General features: G+C 35.5%; 1 protein-coding gene across 2 annotated transcripts in view; it reads left to right on the forward strand.

Moving 5' to 3' along the window:
* Nucleotides 1-22086, forward strand: part of ADAMTS6 (ADAM metallopeptidase with thrombospondin type 1 motif 6) — a 154086-nt gene that overhangs the window by 110146 nt on the left and 21854 nt on the right. For both annotated transcript variants that reach the window (XM_065739775.1, XM_065739776.1), the window contains 6 exons: nt 3916-4018; nt 5133-5266; nt 5385-5508; nt 6791-6871; nt 10018-10181; nt 11185-11323. In XM_065739775.1, the coding sequence (XP_065595847.1) occupies nt 3916-4018; nt 5133-5266; nt 5385-5508; nt 6791-6871; nt 10018-10181; nt 11185-11323 (745 nt within the window). The remainder of the gene's footprint in view (nt 1-3915; nt 4019-5132; nt 5267-5384; nt 5509-6790; nt 6872-10017; nt 10182-11184; nt 11324-22086) is intronic.

A 22086-nucleotide genomic window follows, 5' to 3' on the forward strand; every position in this document is an offset into this window, starting at 1 on the left:
ATTCTGTTCTTTTTAGTTTGGTGGCTACAATCTTTAGCAGTAAAGAACTTTTACTTTTTTGCCTAAAAACTTTACTGAATGTGCTTCAAAGCTAGATTCAGTTCATTCTTGAGAATGTTAAAATTGATTGTTAGGATGAAGAGCGAGATCCTGAAGATATGAGCTATCATTTTTCAATATTTGGCATTAAATACTTAGCCACTGAAATGGAAATTTATTTTACTGCACCAAATCATGGATAGGTCATCAAATCATGGATTGATGAATGCATGTTTTTGGACCCAAAGACACTAGGTTACAGACAAGCTTTGATATCATCAGTATATTACATTTGAAATTACTTCAAATTAGTTGCAGTATAGGAAATCACAATTTAATCTGCAGGATTACCAAAAACAGGACAGAATGTCAAGAAACTAAAAACATTATCATGGTACTGTCTATGATACTTCCTCTGATAATGAGAATCTTCAGCTGTATTCTTAACCATTAAAACTCAACAGCTCTGAGTAGTACCAGTGTGTGTTAACTAAATTTTCTCCAGTTACTTCAGATTATTAAGTAGCTAGCACTGGAAATTGGAAAGCCATTGTTTTTCCATTATCTGCTATTGCAGGTCATAGCTGAAAGACCTCTGGTTTTAAAAGTGGGCACATTTTAGTAGTCAAGTGTAGCCAAAGCTAGTTTCCCTACAAACAAAAAGCATCTGGTATAATAATGATTAAAATGTTTGATATTGAAGCCTTTGACATCATACATCTTTTTGATACTGAATGACTCTCTTCAGGGATGATCTTATTTTTTAAGTAAAATCTGGAGTCCATCAGGTTTTCCAAAGAAGGTTAGAATGTCTGCTTTCAAGGCATTTTAAGTTTTCTTTTTTATCAAACATAATTGATAAGATGTCTCTGGTAGCATTTTCTCCCATTCTGTTACTGGTTCATTATCTGCTCCACCTAGAAGGAATAACATTCCGATTGATCACTTTCATTCTTCTATATCTTGAGTTACCACAGTGATTTAAAGCTTTTCCAGACTTTCTAATACTGTGGTTGAAATTCTTCCTATGTTGTGGAATCAGTTCTGAAAGGACACAGTGTGTCATGGATACAAAAAATACTTATTTGGATAGATTAATATGACTTAATGAAGTATGATGAAAAGACATAACTATGACAACTGTAGTCCTTCCACAGCGTGTCTTGAGTAAAGTTGTGGCTGTGATCCCCTTCATCATCATCAGAGATTCTGCTTAAAAAGTAAAATTTTATTGGAAAGAGTCAGCTGTTGTGCTGTAGTAATTGTTAGGTCTTATCACTGTGGAAAGTAAAGAGATGCTCCTTATGTGTCTGTTTCTTTCAGGAAGTCTTCAACCCTATTTGTCAATGGAAAAGCCACTAGAAATCTGATTTCCTAGACAGTCTCACTGTACATAACATTCTCAGAATAGAGCATTTATTTAGTGGCCATGGTTTTGTCTCAGGATGAGTAGCTTTGCTCCCCTGGTTCTTTTAACTGTTCCCAGGTATTGCCAACCTTGTCTGTTGTTCAGGGGAGGAGTGAGATTCCAGGCTAAGCATTTAAGTGTGCGTAGCTGTTTTTCTGTCAGACTGCCAAAGCTATCTTTAAGAAAGAGAAAGCAGTGATATTAGCAGTTTAAATTGTGGTAGAAACTGAATAATCAAAATAAAAGCCTTTGCTTTTACAGTCATGGAATGACTGAGATTGAAAGGGGCCTCTGGAGGGTGCTTGTCTGGCCCAAACCTTTTTCTGGCACAGACCTTGAGAAGATTGCTCAGGACTACTACCATCATGACTCAGGTGACTTTTGAATATCTCCACGAATGGGAGATATTCAAAAGTCACCTGACTTTTGGCATATCTTTGCCTTACCAGTGCAGAAAAGTGAGAAAGGTCGTCACCCCGGCAGTACTTGTCCTAATGCAGCCTAGGGTACTGTTAGCCTTTATTGTGGTAAGAGTACATTGTTTCATTTTATTCTCCTTGACTGTGACTTCCAGATCCTTTTTGTAGAGCTCGTTTTTGTCGGCAAGGCCACAAGGATGTAACTGGTTCACGGGGATATTGCTCACTGGATGTATGACTGGGTTTCTCTTTGACTGAACTTGCTGAGGTTGCTGTGAACACATTTTCAAGCCTCTTCAAATGTATCTGTGTACTAGCATGACACTTGTTATCAGCCACTCATCTCGTCTATTATCCACAGAGTTGCTGAGTATATGCTGTTATCCATCATTAGATTATTATTGAAATTTGTAATGTTGCCTCAAAATACATCCAGTATCACTATTAAAGGAGAAATAAGACAACATCTTAAAATATTTCAATACCGTTATTCATGAAAAGGCTTTCATGGTGTCCAATTCATCCAGTGGAATTTAATCAACTTGGAAAGTTAACTTTGCGGGCAGAATAATAGCCATGCAAATTAGTATCTAAGCATGTGGGACTGAAGAGTAGTGGGTATTGACAAGTATAGATTAAATTTGACTCCAGACTCTGCAGTTGATCAGGAGGGTTCCTTCTTCTGTTTGAAGAATAAGAGATGAAGAAGCAAATATGATTGTCATCAATATATTATTTTTATTTTTATTTTTACTTCAAGTATTTTTACAAATATTTTTGTTCTCATTATTATGATATGAAGCACTTGAATTAAAGAACTAACAATAAATTTTTAATGAGTAAGTGCATTTAAGCAAAAAATATATTTTTAATTACATGGAGATAGAAGAGATTTATAGACAGTTTAAAATTGTAATACTCTAGTATCCAATGTTTTCATTTATGTTCAAAATTGGAGAAAACTTTTGTGGTTTGTTAATTGTAGTGCAATGAGCTGGCTACGTTAGGAGCTTGATTAATATAAAAATTATTATTTTTAATATTTGTATTGTGCAGTAGATTTTTTAGCATGCATGTTTGTATAGACCATTTCATTTGAATGCATTTGAAATTCCTAAATAGTGCTAGCTGACTTAGATATATGTAGGAAAACTAGTAAAATTCCCATAAAATGAACTTTTCAGTTGCTCATAAAATGTTTATTCACAACTCTGATTTCGGTCAAACAATTTTTCAGTCTAAAAATGATTTCAATCTATATTTCAAATACTTTGTCTGATGGTGCTTGAAATTGTAGCCTGCTACTTAAACTTTGATACCAATATTTAACATGCTCCGTGAATTCTTGATGTGTTCACAGTCATCATTTTTATCTTTAACTTGATCATGAAAAATTAGCCAAGAAATCACAATTCAGTTTCTCCTGAAATAAGAAGTTTTGTAATTGGAAATCTGTAGTAGGGAAAACTTAAATATAAGCAGTTTTTATGTCTTAATTATTGCTTACAGTCAGGACCAAATGTGGTATCTAGTCTCATTCTTGGCTTTAATGCAGTGTTTTTTTCAAAGCTGCAAGTAAGCAAAGGTGATAACAGTCTGCAGATCTGTAGAAAGTGTTATAATTTCTTAATATCTTAAGAACAAATGTCAGTACACATGCTTCATATAGCATAGTTGAGGCAAAAGCTCTTACCAGAATGACTGTAAATTTTACAGTTGTTTTTTGTGTGTGTGTTTATAAGGAGGTAGCTGATAGATTATGAAGCATAGTTTGACATGATTTTTTTTGTCTGGTTTTATGGAAACTGTTACAACACATACCTTTGTTTAAATTAATTCAATTACTTCATGCCAGCTGAAGTTTTCAAAATAGACACTTGAATTAGAAAGAAATAAAGGAAGTGTCAAAATCAGAGCCACAAGACAAAGCAAAGAACCACCTCCTAGTCTTCTGGATGACTTTATTTGTAATACAGACTTTTTGTTTTATTTGTTTTGTTTTGGTAATTCAGAAGGAATAAACTTGTATTTTCGTTTGTATTCTTTTAGCCATGTCCTGCAGGGGCCCGTGACTTTCGAGAAAAACAATGTGCAGACTTTGACAATATGCCTTTTCGTGGAAAATATTATAACTGGAAACCCTACACTGGAGGTAATGCTTTGCAAAAACATTATAATATGTGAAGTATCCAAAAATGTTTAAATTTTATACAGGAAGTAGTGTATCTAAATAGAATTTTTTGATGAAGATATGGTAACCTAAGTTAAGTTTCCAAACCTTTTGTCAGCTGCTAAAAATCTTATTGAAGAGCCCTGACTCATCTAGCAAAGGTGTGTTTTTTTTTCTTTTTAATGTGAGAAAAGCTTGAGAACATTATTCTCTATGTTAAAAAAAAAGCTGTTTTTCACTTGCAGATGTGATAGAGCTAGAGATTACATAGCTTATCTGTAAGTTAATTTGATGCTACTGTGACAAGTTTAGTCTAAACTTCTCAATAAAATTTTCCTTAATTATGTTGAGAGTACAGGGAAATGGAGAAAGGGGAAAAAGCATCACAGAGTCTCTGAAGGTTACTTTAAAAATAGGACTTTTGTATTATTGTACTGTAAAATAAAAAGTGTGTTTTTGAGGTAGGACAGAGAATTATAATTTCTTTTTCTCTTTAGAACAGTTTAATCAAGTGTAGATGCATTTTAGTCATTGTTCTAAGTTAGTAAGTCATCCTTTGATTATTTTTTTTCTATTCTAAACTCTGAACAAGTAAATTTTTCCCTTTTGTTTTTATATTGAATGGTTTTATTTGTATTTTTGTTATAGTTGAAAAGCCTAGAAGTGACCACAGTGATCTTTTGATCTGAGTTGTAGTATATTTCTTGTAGACAAAAGTTGTATTTGATATAGTCTGATGTTGTTCTTGAAATTCACCCTGATTTATTTCTAGAACAACATTCTTTTCTTGTTCCTGTTTGTCAAATGCTGCTGAAATGTTATCTTTTTAAATTGTTCAGTAATCGTTAATGTTAGGTTAACATAACAGGATACTTTTGTAGACATGCAACCTTGCTATATCTTACTGAAAGAAATAATCCTTTTTGCAAAAAGGAAGAGTCAAATAAATAAATCAATAATGCAAAATAAAATAAATTGTCTATGCTGCATGTGAAAAATATTGTAATATATATAATATCAATTTTGGATCTACTTATGCAAATATACTATTTCTTCAGGAACTCTGTTATTTCTTTTCTTCACTTTTGTTGTTCAGGTGGGGTTAAACCATGTGCATTAAACTGCTTGGCAGAAGGTTATAATTTTTACACTGAACGTGCTCCTGCAGTAATAGATGGGACTCAGTGCAATGCTGACTCACTGGATATCTGTATCAATGGAGAATGCAAGGTATCAGAAATAGAGTAGATAAAAAGAACTAAGTATGTTAAACTTGAGTGAGGTGTTTTAGTAAACAGTGAAGATAAAGGTGCAAAAAACCATCATCTTGTTAAATATTTTTTCTTAGCATGTAGGCTGTGATAATATTTTGGGGTCTGATGCTAAGGAAGATAGATGTCGTGTCTGTGGAGGAGATGGGAGTACATGTGAGGCTATTGAAGGTTTCTTCAATGATTCGTTGCCCAGAGGAGGTATGCATATTTATATCTATGTTGTTATTGCATTATGATAGCTGTTGAATGAAAAACAATGCTTCACTAATTTCCACCATGACATTGCTGCCGGTCACTCACTCTGACTCCTTTTGCCTAATTGTTTCATTTTAATGTATTCATTTGGATTTATGTCAAATTCAACAATGTCCTTCATTACTGAATACTTAGCTTTTATGATCTTAAAAGCACTTAATAAGAAATGATTTATTTATTTATTTATTTTTGTTATAGTGCTTTGGTAAAAAATTATTTAAATGATTTTAATGTGCATAGTGGAATGTGATATTTATAATCATGTATATGACTATACTTGAAATTTTAGAATGGAAAGGATCCAAAGGAGTTGCTTAAGTTAATGTTATTAAGAACTTAGTGAATGTGTATGGACAATTAGCTGAAAATATAGCTTAAAAAAAGCAATACTAGTGTTAGCAGTGTCAGTTTTATTAATCCTGCATCTCTAGGCAGTTTTGGATTCTGAAATGTAGTAAAAGGATTGTTGCATTGGAGTAAATTCAAGTCAGTGAAGGGCTACTAAGATGACTATATGCTGAAACAACCACTTTTTGATAAGAGGTTGAAGGAATTTGACTTGTTTTGCCTGAAGAAGTTCATGGGGACCTGGTATCAGCCTTCCAAAACCTATGAGGAAATCAATGTGGAGACAGAAAGAGGCTGTTCATAGTAGTAGAGACATGATGAAAGAAACAGAGAGAGTGGCTGTTAAACAAACAAACAAGCAAACAAAGACATTACCTGAATGGAAGGAAAAACATTTTCCCCAATTGTCCAGCAGTGGTTCAGCCATCCAAAAGAGTTATATGATTTCTATTTTTTGGTTTTTTGTGTTTTTCTTGACGCTGTACATAAGGCACTGACTAATGTTGTCTTATCTCCTAGTGAATCGTACTTGCAGCAAGTTGGACTAAATGACTGTCTGAGGTCCTTTCCAACCTGAATTATCCTATGATGCTGTGAACATTTTATGCATTAGTTACTTGTGATACCCTGATGAAAGTACTTTGTTAGCGTTTTAAAAAAAAGAATTTCGTAAATTCGTATTGCATTTTTGCTACCACTTGAATTCATGTATGAAATCATTAGATCTCTGAAATCATTTATATCACATGGAATGAAATGTTCAAGTACATTTGAATCCCATGCCTCCTAGTAGTTTTTAGTTGTAAACAATTTATTAATGGTTAATTTCATTACTAATATAGTATAGTGTGAAAAATTATACCTTTTTTTCTCATAGGCTACATGGAAGTGATTCAAATTCCAAGAGGTTCAGTGCACATTGAAGTAAGAGAAGTGGCAGTATCCAAGAACTACATTGGTAAGAGCATGCTTTTACTAGAGACTGTAAATAATTTAGTGTTGAAGTGACTTGAAGGCGTGGTTTTCTGGTTTGACCAAACCATACACATAGTAAAAGGAGGAAAGTGAATTACAGTTTTTAGGCTGTGACAGACAGTTGGAACAGTTGGTTAGTATGCATTCTCCCAAGTGGAGCTAATGGAGTGCATAATTCCTGCTCGACTAAAGTGCAAAATCAGGCTGCTCAGACTTAGGGCATCTACTAGAGTAAATGAAGATCACTCAAGAGATCTACTGCTCCACTCTGAGGTAGTGTTTTGCTCCTGAGGAAGTTTCTGATCTTAGGGGATTGCACTGTTTTAAAACATAACCTTATTCTTGGAATGTTTGTTCAACAACAGCAATAATTACTTAAATACTAATGAAATAGATACTGAAAACAGGTTCACCAGAAAAGTGTTGATACCCCATCCCTGTACATGTTAAGGGCCAGGTTGGTTGGGGCCCTGGGCAGCCCATGGCAGGAGGTTGGAACAGTATGATCTTTTCAGGTTCTTTCCAACCCAAGCCACTCTGATTATGACACTGTCTCCTTATTTTAAGGCAATGTAACATATTAATTCTGCAGTGTTTTTATACTGCTGTGTTATAGGGACTTATTGCTGTGCAGGTTTTATGGATAGGAAAATTGCATGCAGGATGATGTTTGTCTTTATTGTGATCACTCAGAAAACCTATGACAAAGCACAGTACTAAATTCAAGTTTAATCCAGATTATCATTCATTTTCTTTAAGATTGTGTTAAATTTCATTTCCATTTTTTAAATTTTAACATGTACAAATCTGGTTTCCTCAAACTCAAAAGAACATGCATTTCTCAGAGTTTATATACATTGATTTGCATAGTATTCAGTTGACAATAGTGGAGTAACATGCATTTCTTAGTCAAAAGTAATGTAGAGAGCTGGTCAGTTATACAGGAAACCGATTAACACAACCAGAAAGTGTTATCCTTTATAGGCCTAGTGGCAACTGTCTTTGCTACTCTGCCAGTCTGTACTAATGTAAATTTGTGTGTATGATACTGATGTGTTGGAAATTACTATAATGCATAAATGCATGTAAGTGTGAGTTTTAAGGGTAATTACTCTTCAAGGCGCGTTAGTTCCTAATTTATTCTATTATAATAATGGTACCTTTTACTGTTGGTTGCCTTTTTTTTTTTTTCATCTGCTCCCTCAGTCATGTAATTTTCAGTCTCCCTCTGTTCTGTGGGAGTAGTAACAGTCACTACTCCAGTAATAAAAGCACTTACCATTCTTTCAGCATCACACTCTCCTAAGTCAAAATACGTTAGTGGGATTGCTTGTGTGTCCTATACTGACATTTGACACTGGGCTGATGGGAGAGAGGCATACAGTGCATTGTATCACAGTTAATTTCAAAAAAGAGTGTTTTGTAATACTGACTTTTACACCAATATTAATGTCCTATTAAATATACAGATTACATTAAGATTCCATGGATAACTGAAAATAGAGGTGGTAAAAGAGAATAAAGAAGATACTTTTAATTACTACAGTTATGTTTGTCGCTCCTCTGACTTATTAACAGCAAAGAATGATCTGGAACTACACTTATGTCAGAAACCTCAGCACCAAAATTATTGAAAAATGTCAATTTTTTAGCTCAAATGGACAATGTAGGCAACATTTGTGGTTTTTAATCTGACCACAGGTCTAAAAAGATACAGCATAAGTTAGTCTCCAATGTGCTTCTCACGATTTAAAGGATGTTCCCAATTTTCTATCCCCTCCTCGCTATTTAGCGTCATGCTTCAGATGCCCTTACTGATTCCAGGGCATTCACCTCCTTCACTATTTTGCTGTGTTTACAACTTCGAAGAGAGCCGTTACAAGCTAATGTAAGATAATACCATGTTGCAAGGACTGTTTAAATTCTGTTTGAATGTTCTGTATGTACTGTGAATGTGACCAAGATCACTGTTTTAGAATCACCAGTTTCTGGGGAAAGGAATGCTAGTAATTTGTCTGTTCCCTAAAGAGATCGATAGGAACATGATGGGCAGTTGAAAATGAGCTTATTGTGTTAAAATACATACTTCAAGGTATTGTTTTATAGGTGCTTCTTTAGTAGCAGTGTGTATATCACAACTCCTTCCTCATCTTTATAGAGTTTCCTCTTGTTTCAGAACAGCTGTTTTGTGGTCACACCATGAGCCCAATTAGAGAACTGATTCAGCTGAAAATGTTTACACATATTATTATGTTTTCTCCTTGATTCAAATCTGCTTATATATCCTACTTAGGCAGTTAGTTAAGAAACTTGTTATCTACAGTATTTTATGGTGAAAGGCTTAAATCAATAGTAATAAAATATATTGGCAGATGAAATAACTAGTATTTGATTTTGTAGTAGAAATGCCTTATATTTATGCTCTTAGAAGGAAAAAAATATGTACAAAGACAACGAAGTATGATCTGATAGGTAACATAATTCAGTCTTCCTTCTTTTTTTTTTCTTCTCAGGACATTATGTGAGTTACCAGTTTCATGCTACAACATACCAAATCTTAATCAAAAGGTTAGATTGATCTGTTTTTGCTGGGGGACCCAGGTCTGGACACTGTACTCCAGATGAGTCCTTGTAAGAGTAGAGCAGAGCAGGGCAATTGCCTTCCTTGCACTGCTGGCTACCCGTCTTTTCATGCAGCCCAGGATGGCTTTGGCCTTTTGGGCTGCAGCTGCTCACTGCTGGCTCAGTCCGTCTTATCATCTACCAGAACTCCCAAGTCCTTCCCAGTAGGGCTGCTCACAATAAGTTTTTTTCCCAGTCTACACCTGTCAGGGATTGTTGCAACTCAGGTGCAATAACTTGCAGTTATGTAGAGCACCGTGAGATGTTTTGTTTTGTTCATACAGTATCTACAGAGTTTACCTGCACTTTGAAGATTATGGTAGAACGTCTAGCCAATTTGCTCGAGGGTTATCTTAATCCAGGCTGAAGAAAAAGGTTTATGTAGAAAATACAGCGATGCAGAGCTGAAACTCACATATTTCTACTAGATTAGTAGTTTAATTTGCAATGGCTTCTCCATTATAAATGCTACTTCCAATTTTTAGGTGGCTTGTATTTTTTTTTAAGCTCTAAAATCTGAAGAGAATGACTACTATATTAATGGTGCCTGGACTATTGACTGGCCAAGAAAGTTTGATGTTGCTGGAACGGCTTTCCATTACAAGAGACCAACAGATGAACCAGAATCTCTGGAAGCACTAGGCCCAACTTCGGAAAATCTCATAGTCATGGTAAAGTTATATTTAACATACACCTGAAATTTGAAATATGATTTTATGTTATGAGCAAAGATAAAACCATGAATAAAACCAAAGTAGGTCCCAGACCATGCTGGGATGCTGAATTTGTATTTTAATTAAGTTTCCTTACCTTTCAAAACTGATATGCAGATTACTGTGATGAAAATTGATAGTTATAGGAGCCCTGGGAAATATCACAGAAAATGCCCCATCTGTGTTAAATGTGCTTCTGAGCTGTGACACAAGAAATTGTAAATTGGATGTGTATTGCATTTCTGTGTACTTTGATAGATGGAACTGTTTGATGGGTAACATGTATACAGTAGCATTTTTCTTTCCTGACAGATCTGTAGCTGTCAGTGGTTTTAAGCATGGTCTGAGTAATTTGACCTGTACTGAAATATGTTGCTTTGACATAAGTTGTTCTGAATATGTTATTAGCAAACAAAACAAAACAAAAAAGGAAAGAAAATAGACAATCAAAAACTAATGTATATCAGGTGGGAAGTAGGCAGCAGTCTTATTGCTGTTACTGTTTTTACTGTTATAAATCAATAGAAATGTAAGCAAAGGCAGGGCTAGATTCATAACATAGGCTCAACATAGTTGCTTGATTTCATTGATAATTGCTGCATATTTGTATGGTGATGTAATTAACTTCAAGTAATGATTCAGCTACCAGATTCATTTCCACAAAAACATTCATTTATGAAGACTTCCCTTTTAGAGTTATTATGTAAAAAAAAAAGAACTGACAGGAGTTATGAAGTTATGATGTCAAAGGGAAAAGAAGATAAAGTTAAGCTTATACATTAATACTTTTTGTATAAGTTTAATAATTCAGATTGTTTTGGAAGTATCTTAAAGAAGTACTGTGGCTTCCTCTATTTCTTTTTTCCCTTTCACAAAACATAACAATTACCTAGATTAATGTTGCTATAGTTAACCTCTGCTTGCCTGTTTTAATGGTATAACCAGTTGTTTTCAACTTCAGATTCTGCTACAGGAACAAAATTTGGGTATAAGGTATAAATTCAATGTTCCCATCTCTCGCACTGGCAGTGGAGACAATGAAGTTGGCTTTGCATGGAACCACCTGCCTTGGACAGAATGTTCTTCCACTTGTGCTGGAGGTAAGACAGCAGGCAGCTAAGATACAGAGTAAATTGAATAAAAGATATACTTTCTTACAAAATTATGTAGATAACTAATTAAAAATGTTTCTTTCAGATATAACTCAAACCTTATTTTAGAGAACGAACATTTATCTCATCGGATTTTGTTGTTTTCAAGTACATTTAACATGTTCAGATGTTTTTTGTTAAACTCAGTATATGTTGGCACAGTGTGTCTCTGTTGACAGTTCTTCTGAAGTTCTGTTGAAGTTGGGAAGTTTGCTTTTCACAGGAGCTTCCTTGGTAAAGGACATCAGAAGTTTTTAGTAAGGAGATTAAAAACAGAAGGCAAATAAAGCAACCGTAAATAAAGGGATATGTCTGTGTATGTCTGTACATATTCTTCACACTTCCTGTTCAGTCCTCTCATCCTCCAGCCACTAAAGTTTAGGACACATACTGGCAACTTCTATGTAGGAGATTATAAGAACTGGATTATACTTCCCAGCCCATAGCAGTATCTATGAATTGTTGCCTTTTGGCAGCAATGGGGGATTTGTAGGTTGTCCCATGTGATTCATCATGGGTGCCTTTTGCCCACAATTTACTATATTCCTAATCCTCCCTCTAGTGGCCACCAATGCAATTCTTTACCTCTGGCTGGGAGAGCAGAACAGTTGGCTTTCTTCAAAGCCAACACCATTGCTGCTGCATGGACTGGTGAGTAGAAGTGCTGTGTGAACAGTATCTTTCTTCTCTCTGGAGACTGAATACATCATCGCCAACATATGTTCATTTCAGAAGACATAGGAGAAAACATTAAATTGACCTCAGAATTTCAGCTTTCTACTGCACAGTGCACTGACCATAGCAAGACTAGGAAATAGTTGTGTTTTTTGAAGATACTCTGGAGCAAATATTTGTCCATTTCTTTCTGGGTACTGGAGATATTCATGTTTAGAAACATCTTGACTCATCTTTCTGGTGGATCTTGCTGTGACTGTTACTGGTTGCGTGCAGGTTAAATGCAGAGACAATGTTTTACATGTGAATCTTCCGTCAAGCAGGTCATAGTGATTTCAGAGACTGAAAGTGTACAGTAGAAAGAACAATTGGCTTGGAAGGAGTAAGCATTTGTAAAACTAGTTTGACATAACTGGTTTTCTTTTTATCTTTATCATTACCTATGAAATGCATGTGAATCTCTGATAACTATATGCATTTATTGGTCACTTGAAACTTTTTTTGAAAGATGTTCTTCAGTAGCTAAATCAGATTCCTTGTGTTTTCTGCTTTCATTCTGCTTAGTATGGAGAATATACTATAATCACTTATTTTCAATGAAGTCTCCACTAGAGGAATCTGTATTCTATTGTAGCTGTATCACAATTTCTTGCTGAAAACCTATACCTGCTTTCTTCATTTGAGTATCTTCTGTTTCTCTCAGTTTATGAAACACCTTCTGCCATATACCAAAAGAAGACAACGTTTTAAAAAGGCGATGAGTGGGGGAAAAAGAGGATAGAAGCTTGTAGAAACAGCAGAATGGGAGAAGTTGACTAGTATAAATATGAAATGTGGGAAATCTTACAAATGAAACCACTGAATGGCTTTGTTTATTTCAGCAGGATTCATTATGAAGTCTATTACTGCAATTTAATTGAATTCTGTCTTTAGAAGATTTCTTTACATGAAAGGATAACAAAATAGTTAACAGTTGAAGAATGTATTACTAAAAGGAAAGAAGAAGGACTGTGCTTGTGTGTGCGGAATACTAGTATGGAAGTCAGTTTTTGTTTTATAAAGAAAATCATATGCTGCCTTTGGGACAGACTGTGAATTGGTTAAAGGCATCAATATTTTTCTGCCTCTGCTTCTGCCTCTGGTTAGAGTGGGTGTATCTGAATTGTAGTGCATAGGTGTTAGAAGTTTGATCATACCATATTCCATCTTGATCCAGGAAAACTTCTTATGAAGTAGAGCCAGATACAGTGTGATGTAAAGAATCTGAATTCTTGATAAGAATTAATTTAAATTCCATCAATCTCAGAATGTGTATGTATTCTAATATTTTCTTTCTTCTAGGTGTATGTTACAAGAAAAAACAATCTTAAGAGACTGTCAAATTTGGAAGTATTTATAAGACAAGAAATGACAAAATTAAGGATGACAGAGAAACTTTAGATTGTTTTATGTGTCTATTCTATGAAGGAGGGAGTGGTTCCTCTCTGACCATTTTCTGATCCAGTCGCATATTAGCTCATATTATCATTGAATTGTTGTGGTTGGAAAAGACCACAAAGGTCATCTAGTCTAACCATCAAACCATCACCTACATAACATTAAACCATCATGTCCCTTAGTGCCACATTTGGATGTCCTGGTGGATGACAGGTTGGCCATGAGCCAGCAGTGTCCCCTGGTGACCAAAGCCAATAGGATTCTGGAGTGCATTAAAAGGATTGCGGCCAGCAGGTCAAGGAAGGTGATACTCCCCTTCTACTCTGCTGTGGTCAGGCCTCATCTGGAATACCATATCCAGTTCTGGGCTTCCTGGTAGAAAAAAGGCAGGGATCTCCTGAAAAAAAGTACGGTGAGGGCCACAAAGATAATAAAGGGACTGGAGCACCTCTCTTGTGAGGAAAAGCAGAGAGACATGGGTGTGTTCAGCCTTGAGAAAAGAAGACTCAGAGGTGATGTTATTAATGTTTATTTATAAAGTGTGGGAGTCAAAGGGACATGGCTAACTTCTTTTCAGCAGTCTGTGGGGATAGGACAAGGGGAAACAGACATAAACTTAGCATAGGAAGTTCTGCACCAATATGCAAAGGAACTTCTTCACAGTGAGGGTGGTGGAGCACTGGCACAGGCTGCCCAGGGGGGTTGTGGAGTCTTCTTCTCTGGAGATTTTCAGTACCCTGCTGGATGCCTAACTATGCAGCCTGCTGTAGGGAGCCTGCTTTGTTGGGGAGTTGGACTAGTTGATCTCTAAAGGTCCTTTCCAACTCCTACAGTTCTGTGATGCTGTGACTCTGTGATCTATCCTTTCCTTGAAAGCCTCCAGGGACAGTGACTGCATCACCTCCCTGGGTAGCCCATCCACTCCCTGACCATTCTTTCTGAGTAATATCCAACCTGAACCTCCCCTATCACAACTTAAGGCCATTATCTCTTGTCATGGGTTCCAGACTCTTCACCAGCTTCATTGCCCTTCTTTGTACATGCCAGGGCCTCAATATCTTTCTTGTAGTGTGAGGCCCAAAACTGAACACTGTACTTGAATTGTGGTCTCAACAGAGCTCAGTACAGAGGGACAATCACATCACTAGTTCTGCTAACTACATTACTTCTGATACAAGCCAGGATGGTCTTCTTGGCCATCTGGATGTACTGCTGGCTCATGTTCAGCCAGCTGCTGACTAACAACCCAGATCCTTTCTCTTCACACGATTTTACAGGCATTCTGCCCCAAGCCTGTAGCAGTGCATGGTGTTGTTGTGATTGAAGTGTATGGTCTGGCACTTGGTCTTGTTAAAGCAATTGGCTTCAGCCAACTGAACTACCCAGATCTCTCTGTAGGGCATTCCTAATCTTAGGCAGATCATCTCTTCCTCCGAACTTGGTCTCATCTGCACATGTACAGATGAGATGCACTCAATCCCCTTGTCCAGTTAATCAGTAAAGATAATAAACATGGCCAATCCAAATACTGATCTCTGAGGAACACTAGTGGCTGGTCAGCAAGTAGATTTAACTGCATTCACCATCACTCTCTGGGCCTAATACCTAGCCAGATTTTTACCCAGCAAAGAGTACACCTGTCTGAGCCCTTGACTACCAGCTTATCCAGGAGAATACTGTGGAAACAGAAGCAAAGCCTTTACTAAAGTCTTGGCAGACTACATCCAAAACTTTTCCCTCATCCACCAAGCAGATCACCTGGTCTTAGCAAAAGTTGAGGTTGAACAAGCAGGACCTGTCTTTCATGAACCCATTATAGGATAGGCCTGAAAGCGTTAAGAACCTCAAGCGTTTCCTTGTCCTCAGTGATAACACTCTCTGCCTTGTCCAGTAAAGGCTGGAGATTTCTCCTTCTGAGGTTAATATTTTTATAAAAACATTTTTTACTATATTTAACAGTGGTGGGCAGATTAAGTTCAAGCTGGTCTTTTGCCTTTCAGATTTTCTATTTGCATATCCTGGTAACATCCTTATACTTTTCTTGAGTTACCTGACTCTTCTTCCAAAGAAGAGTCTTTGTCTTGTCTTCCTGGAGTCTTGGGAAATGCTTCCTCTTCAGGCAGGCTGATCTTCTTCCCTTCTGGCTCATCTTAAGCGCAGGGGGACAGCCTGGTCTTGCTCCTCTAAGATTCTTTTCGTGTTCACTCCACACTTAAGTCTAGTTCTCTCTAAATCAGACTGACTGTATCTGGATTCCATAGCATTTGCGAGGTCTATTTAAATCTACTATAAATAGATTATATGCTATTATATCTACTTAAGATATAGTTATTACTTGGTATATATTTTTGGGTTGAAACTATCTGGCACAAAGACAAGAAGAGCAGGATTTTGGTGTACTGAAGTCTAGATAGTTTTGAAGTTTGGTATATCGCTAGTTTTGTATATGACCAGTCTTTATTGTGTCTCTTTTTATAGTATTTTGAAACTGATCTGCTGCATTCAGGGGCTACTTGTAGGACTTGTTTGGAGAAGGATTGCTGGAGCAGTCAGGAGCCATGATGCAGGCAGAGAAGAAATTGGTGCTTTTTTATTTACTGGCTTAAATACAGTTTTATATTTGCGTATGAACCTACAGTCATGGTAGCATGCTATCTGTTCCAGTGGACTATCTTAAAGTTCATTTTTGCTGTGATTCTCAACAGTAAAAGCACTTCTTTTTTTAATATAGGATAGCTCTGTTCTTGGACCTGTAACCGTTTTGCAGAATAGGAAGAGCATGCTGTAGAAGGAGCATGCTATAAAAGGAATTATAGGACGAAGAAAGAGGTTTTTGTGCTTACAATGGATAAATGTGCTGGAGCTCTGTATTCCGTGGCTGCCTCACATGTGTGCTTCTCATGTGATGCTGAGCAGCTCGCAGCATACGTTACATGCTCATTAATTATCAGTTCATCATTATTTGGATACCTCTCTGGAATGTCTGAGCTCTGAAGCATGCTATGAAAATTGTTGCATAAAGTGTGTGTAAAGCACAGTATTATGAAAACTCCCATGAAATCAGTGGTCTCCAAAATCTGAGTTTTACTTCAATATTTCTTGGGATTTTCTAAAAACAGGTTCTTCAGATTTATCAGGTACCTAAAAAAGCCCTTATCTTTTGCTAGATACATGTACTCAGATGTAGGATGAGAATATATATTTTTGTTTATTTTTGTTATCTGTCTCTTAGTATGTTTTTAGGCTTGGGGATCCCAGATTGCAGCTTTTTTTTTTTTTTGTACAGTGGAAGTATTATTTTCAGTATTGAAAATCCTTTCTGATCCAGTTCTTCCTCTCCAGGAACATTACATAGAACTGAACTTCATTAATTCTCTGTATTAATTCCTTTATAGTTGTTGTTGTTGTTGTTATTATTATTATTATTATTATTATCCTTGAAAATGCATTGATAACTGTTCTGCTCTGAGTTGGGAGCTTTTTAAGGAAGTTTTTTTGTTAGCTTGTACAAGTCTTCAGTTAGCTGATACAAATTTAATCTTCCCTTTAAGCTTTAGCATAGTTTCGTCTTATAAAGAAAAAACCCACATTGTTTAGAATATTTTAAGTTGCTCAAAATTCATGCCTACTTAGATTGTAGACCTCGTGAATGAGAGAACAAACATTGCTGGATCACACTGCTATCTGCTGTATCTTTTAGAATTGCTTGTATATTTTTTTCTGCTTCACTCATCTATTTGATATAGTACTCTGTAAGCTGGAGTTGTACTTAGACAGGACTTCAACAAAACTATGCCAAAGAATATCAGGATATAGAGTGCACATAGATCTAGTCAGAAAAGAGTGGAAATAGGGGAGACCACATGGAATTTAGAAGGGCTGACTTGCTGAATAAAATGGTCAGTGGAATTCAGAAACGTCTGATGACAGTAACAAATGACTGTCTTTAAATGACCTAGTTACTGAACTATAAACAAGAAAAGCTATTAACTAAACAAGAAAATCCAAGAAAGGGAAAACTAAAACACACAGAAATAGCAAATAAAATGAGGGCTGGAAGGGGAAGAAAAAAGAGCTGTAATAGCAAAAGGGCAAAATTTATAACTTACAAATCACAGGATTGTGGTTTACTCTTGAAGGTGTCTTCCCTTACATGATACCTTGTAGCTTTCCAAGTACAAGTCTATGACTTCGACCTGATCTGTAAATACTGTTAACAAAGAACTGTATGGCTGATGGTATTGTTTAAAAGTATTCAACAAATGACGAAAAAAAAACCTCTGTATTTTCTCTTTTGTTTATGTTAAGAATGAATCACATTAAATGCATGCATCTATTTTATTTTACTTTACTTTACTTTACTTTACTTTGCTTTGCTTTGCTTTGCTTCACTTTGTTTTGCTTTACTTTACTTTACCTTACTATTTTATTCCATACTTATTAAAAATCTAACCATAAATGGCAGGATTTATTATCTGGAATTTACCAAGTACCCAAAGTATTGGTTTTGATTTTGTTTATTCTATTAGAGTTCATCTCCAGAGGAGTAAGATGTCTTACATACTTATTTAAAAAAACAAACAAGCAAATAAAGCTTCTTTCAATGAATTATTGTAAGTAAACTGGTTGCTGTCCAGATCCTTTGCTGATGTTGACTTTTATAGTACAGTGCCTACTGCATTTTTCTTTCATGCTCTCAGATGAATTATGAAACTACCTTTGGACAAATAGAACATACTTATCCTCATCAGGGAAAATGTGAGTTTGGCTCTGTGATGAGCATCTTGTGATCCGATGAGTGAGCTTAGAAAGTATGTCTGGGTTAACCAGCATGCAGTAGTTTTTGTGATGCAAGATTCAATACGTATCAGTGCTGGCACCTTAATTAACATTTAGAATTGCAAATCATCGTTTCGGTGGATTGCTTTTTAGTGTAGATACAGCATTTATGTGCTTGCAGTTTTAATTTAAGTGTAAAGCATGTTCCACGTAATTTGAAATTTGGCTGCTGAAAGTCATACAGACTATTTATGAATTGAAATCTGCCGAGCATCTCAGTTCTCTGGAGAGTGTGGCCAATAAACCACTGAAGTTTTGTTTTCTATTAGAATTGCAATGACCAGTCATGAGAATACTTTATTACTCTAATTAAAAACCTGTATTTGAAAGTAGAGGTTTCTGTCTAACTCCTTGTAATTATTCCTGCAGGAGTTTAAATGAACTTGTTTAGCTATGCTTTTTAGATTATTTGAAGAGAGAACATATAGTCATAGAGCAAATAATTTAAAAACATTTTTTCAAGGCCTACAGGGCTTAACTACATTGTAGCTGTTGTCTTGCTAAAATTGCATTTCCATCTTTCCCGCTTCTTTTTGTTTTGAATTTAGAATCTGAAATGTGTTTCTGATCTATTATTTGAAATAATACTAATTAGACAGGTGTAATGTAATGTTTGCTTAATCCATACCTATGTTTCTTGTATCACAAATCACATACTATGTGGTAAGATGATGCAGAACATTTTAAAACTGAATTAATGCCTGGCCTTGGTTAATATTTGAGTGAGTGAGTGAGTGAGCAGTGATAAATGCTTATGGGTAATGAGCTACCAGACTAGCTTTCAATAACTTGTCTGGTTGCATTTATTTTTTTTTTAAACTAAGCATGATGAAACTTTGTCTTCATAGTGTTTCAGAATATCTTCTTGTTCCACAGACATCAGAAATAAGTTTACTGAGGCTGCCAGTTTTTAGCCAGACCTGGAAGGAAATCTGCCTGCAGGAAATCTAGTGAAGAAAAAGCATTTATGTTATCTGTGCTATCTAATAAATATACTTGATAGAATTGTATGCTTCATTAAAATGCCTAATTCTAAAATATGTAATTCAGATTTTTAAGCAATTATATTTGAAGAAAAGGCTGTTATTTTCTTCAGCATACTATTGAATTAACCACCAAGAGAGTTAAAGCAGCTTGTTAAATAAAGGATAAGCTCCATCAAAGCTGAGCATAAATTCTTTGCCAACTAGCAGTACCAGCTTATTAGCAATACCTGTCTTAGACCTTTTAAATCCTATTCCTCCTCATGGTAATGTTTTGAGTAGAAAATTTCAAAATTAATCCTTCTACTCAGGTTTTCCAATCTAACTTTAATTATTCTCATCTATCTATATCTTCTATCTATATCTTAAAACTTCAATATTCACATAGTAGAATTTAAAGTGAGTCAACTTCTCACAGCTTCTCAAATATTTAAATATGACAGTGACCTAACAAAGAAATTATAGGGGAATGCCTCCTTTAATAAATATTTTTTTTTCTCTATTTCCTACTACATTTGATATGTTTTCACAAAAAAAAGTAGTAAAGGAGTAAAGAAAATAATCTCCACACTGTTTTTATGTGTGTATATGTATGGAGAAAACTGACAACACTGAAGTTCTAGCAGATTTGAAATTTTGAAACAAAATATAACTAAAGATCTAGAAATCCTTGGGAAGATGGGTTAAGTGTGATGTGATAGGTCATGCTTGACTAGCTTGATTTATTGTAATATATAACATTTTTTAGACTAAGTAAGGGTAATAGATTAATTCATCTAGAATTTGGAAGCTTTGGATTGTCACAACTAATAAAAAATTAGAAAAGGTTAGTAGACAGGAAGTGCTCTTAAAATGTAAACTGCTAGGTCAAAAGGCATTAAGCTTTCTACACATATTAAAGAGCCTGTCATGATTAATCACACTTCAGTTTCTCTTGTTCTGATGGTAGCATAAAAATATTAAAAGCTCTGAGGAAATTTGTGTGATAGGAGTACTAGGAGACATATGGGGAAGACAGAGATTAATATCACATATAGTATTCATGATCATTGAATAAGGCAGTAGTAAAATTTCTATGGAATACTGGGCATAGTTTGTATTATGAGTATAATAAACTGAAGGGTGAATGTCTGAACAGAAGGAGTGAGAGTTTCACCAAAGGAATAGTATATCCAACAGTTCAGGGACTACAAGAGTTTACTCTATTAACAGAATAGTTACTTAAACAAAAATACTGTTTTTACTTTAAAAATAGTATGAATTGGCAATTAATGAATCTGGTAGTCAAAAGTATGAATTTCAGAGAAGAAACTGTACCTGAGTTTAAAGTAGAGATCGGTTTATGAATGAATGGTTCCCAGGGTATGGCTTCTACTTTTATATTCCTTTGTTCCAAGTTTATTTAATGTGTAATATCTCACTGAATTTAAGCCTTCCTTCTAATTAAAATGTTTGCAACTGAGAATGCTATGATGAAACATCTCAGAGTGGTTCTTTGAAGTCTTTGATATTTTATCATTGAATATCTGAGTATCAGCAGATGTGGGGAGGGCCTAGAGGACCCCCCATAGTAATGATTCTCCAACTCCAACTGGACTTTTTAGTACAACACATACATTGAAAAGTAGTGGAAAAATGGAGGTAGAAGTCTCTCAGAAAATGTATTTTCATTTTAGCTTACTGGTGTAGCTTTGTATAGGTAAGATGCAATTTGAAAACAGTGGCAGCTTTATGCACTGTTTTATTGTGCCTGCAGCTATATTATGGTGTGGCATCTGGATATGTGTAGAAAGAAGAAAAAACAGAAGCAACTAATTTGTTTTACCTGGTTTAAATGGAATCTCTCTAATATATTTTTGTAAAGAAAACTGTGTAAATGATCATGATGTTCATGGATAATTTGAGATGTCAGACATCCACAGCATGATTTAGAAGTGCCTTCTTTGGGAAGGTTATGTTTAAATGTAAACAAAAAGGAGGTAACTTTTCCAGGCAGTAGGGATTTAAGGATCACGGTAGAGTCAAGAGTCCAGCATTAGGTCTCTTTTGGTCTCCGTATGGTCAGTGATTTTGAGGTGAGGTGAGTTGGCACGTGATTTCGCGGGCTGATACTTATAGGAAGTGCCATACTGAGTGATTAAATCTAACTCATCTTCTGATTGCTTGGAATATACACATTTTTCTTTAGGACCATTTTTACGTGTTTTAAGATCCAGACTGCAGACTCTTGAGAGTATTTGAATATACAAGGCTTTGTAGTTACATAAGGTAGTTGCATGTAAATTTTTCAGGATGCAGTGACAGTTTTATATTAAATAGCAATTCCCTATTTCAGAGTGAAGATATTTCAGCTGGGAATACATCTCCAGAAAAGTACTCCAGCTGTGTGCCACAGAACAGTTAGAGTGTTTAGTTGGCCTGACTGAATTAACCACTGTCAACAAAATATTGCATGCTCAAACTAAATACTACTGGATCTGCAGCTTCATGAGGGAACGGACAACATTCTCAGGAATGTTGTGAAAATTTATGTTTCCATTTTGTGCATTATGTCAAAGATATATATGTCTCACATCCCATGTCTCCTAACATCATAGAGAAAATGTCTGTGTGCTTAAACTGGAAGATTTCTGTTCATAGCCAAGCAAGATGCCTAAGGGGCTGAACTTCAAGCATCTTAAGGCTATGCTTGACTCACTGTTGGAAGTAAATACAAAGTTCCATGTAGGTCTAATTTTTGGAACCAAAGACTTGGTTTTTGTTTATAATGGATAACAA

Source organism: Cyrtonyx montezumae, unplaced genomic scaffold, assembly GCF_038088225.1.
Source record: "Cyrtonyx montezumae isolate F1298 unplaced genomic scaffold, pur_monq_1.0 scaffold_25, whole genome shotgun sequence".
In the NCBI taxonomy this organism is placed as follows: Eukaryota; Metazoa; Chordata; class Aves; order Galliformes; family Odontophoridae; genus Cyrtonyx; species Cyrtonyx montezumae.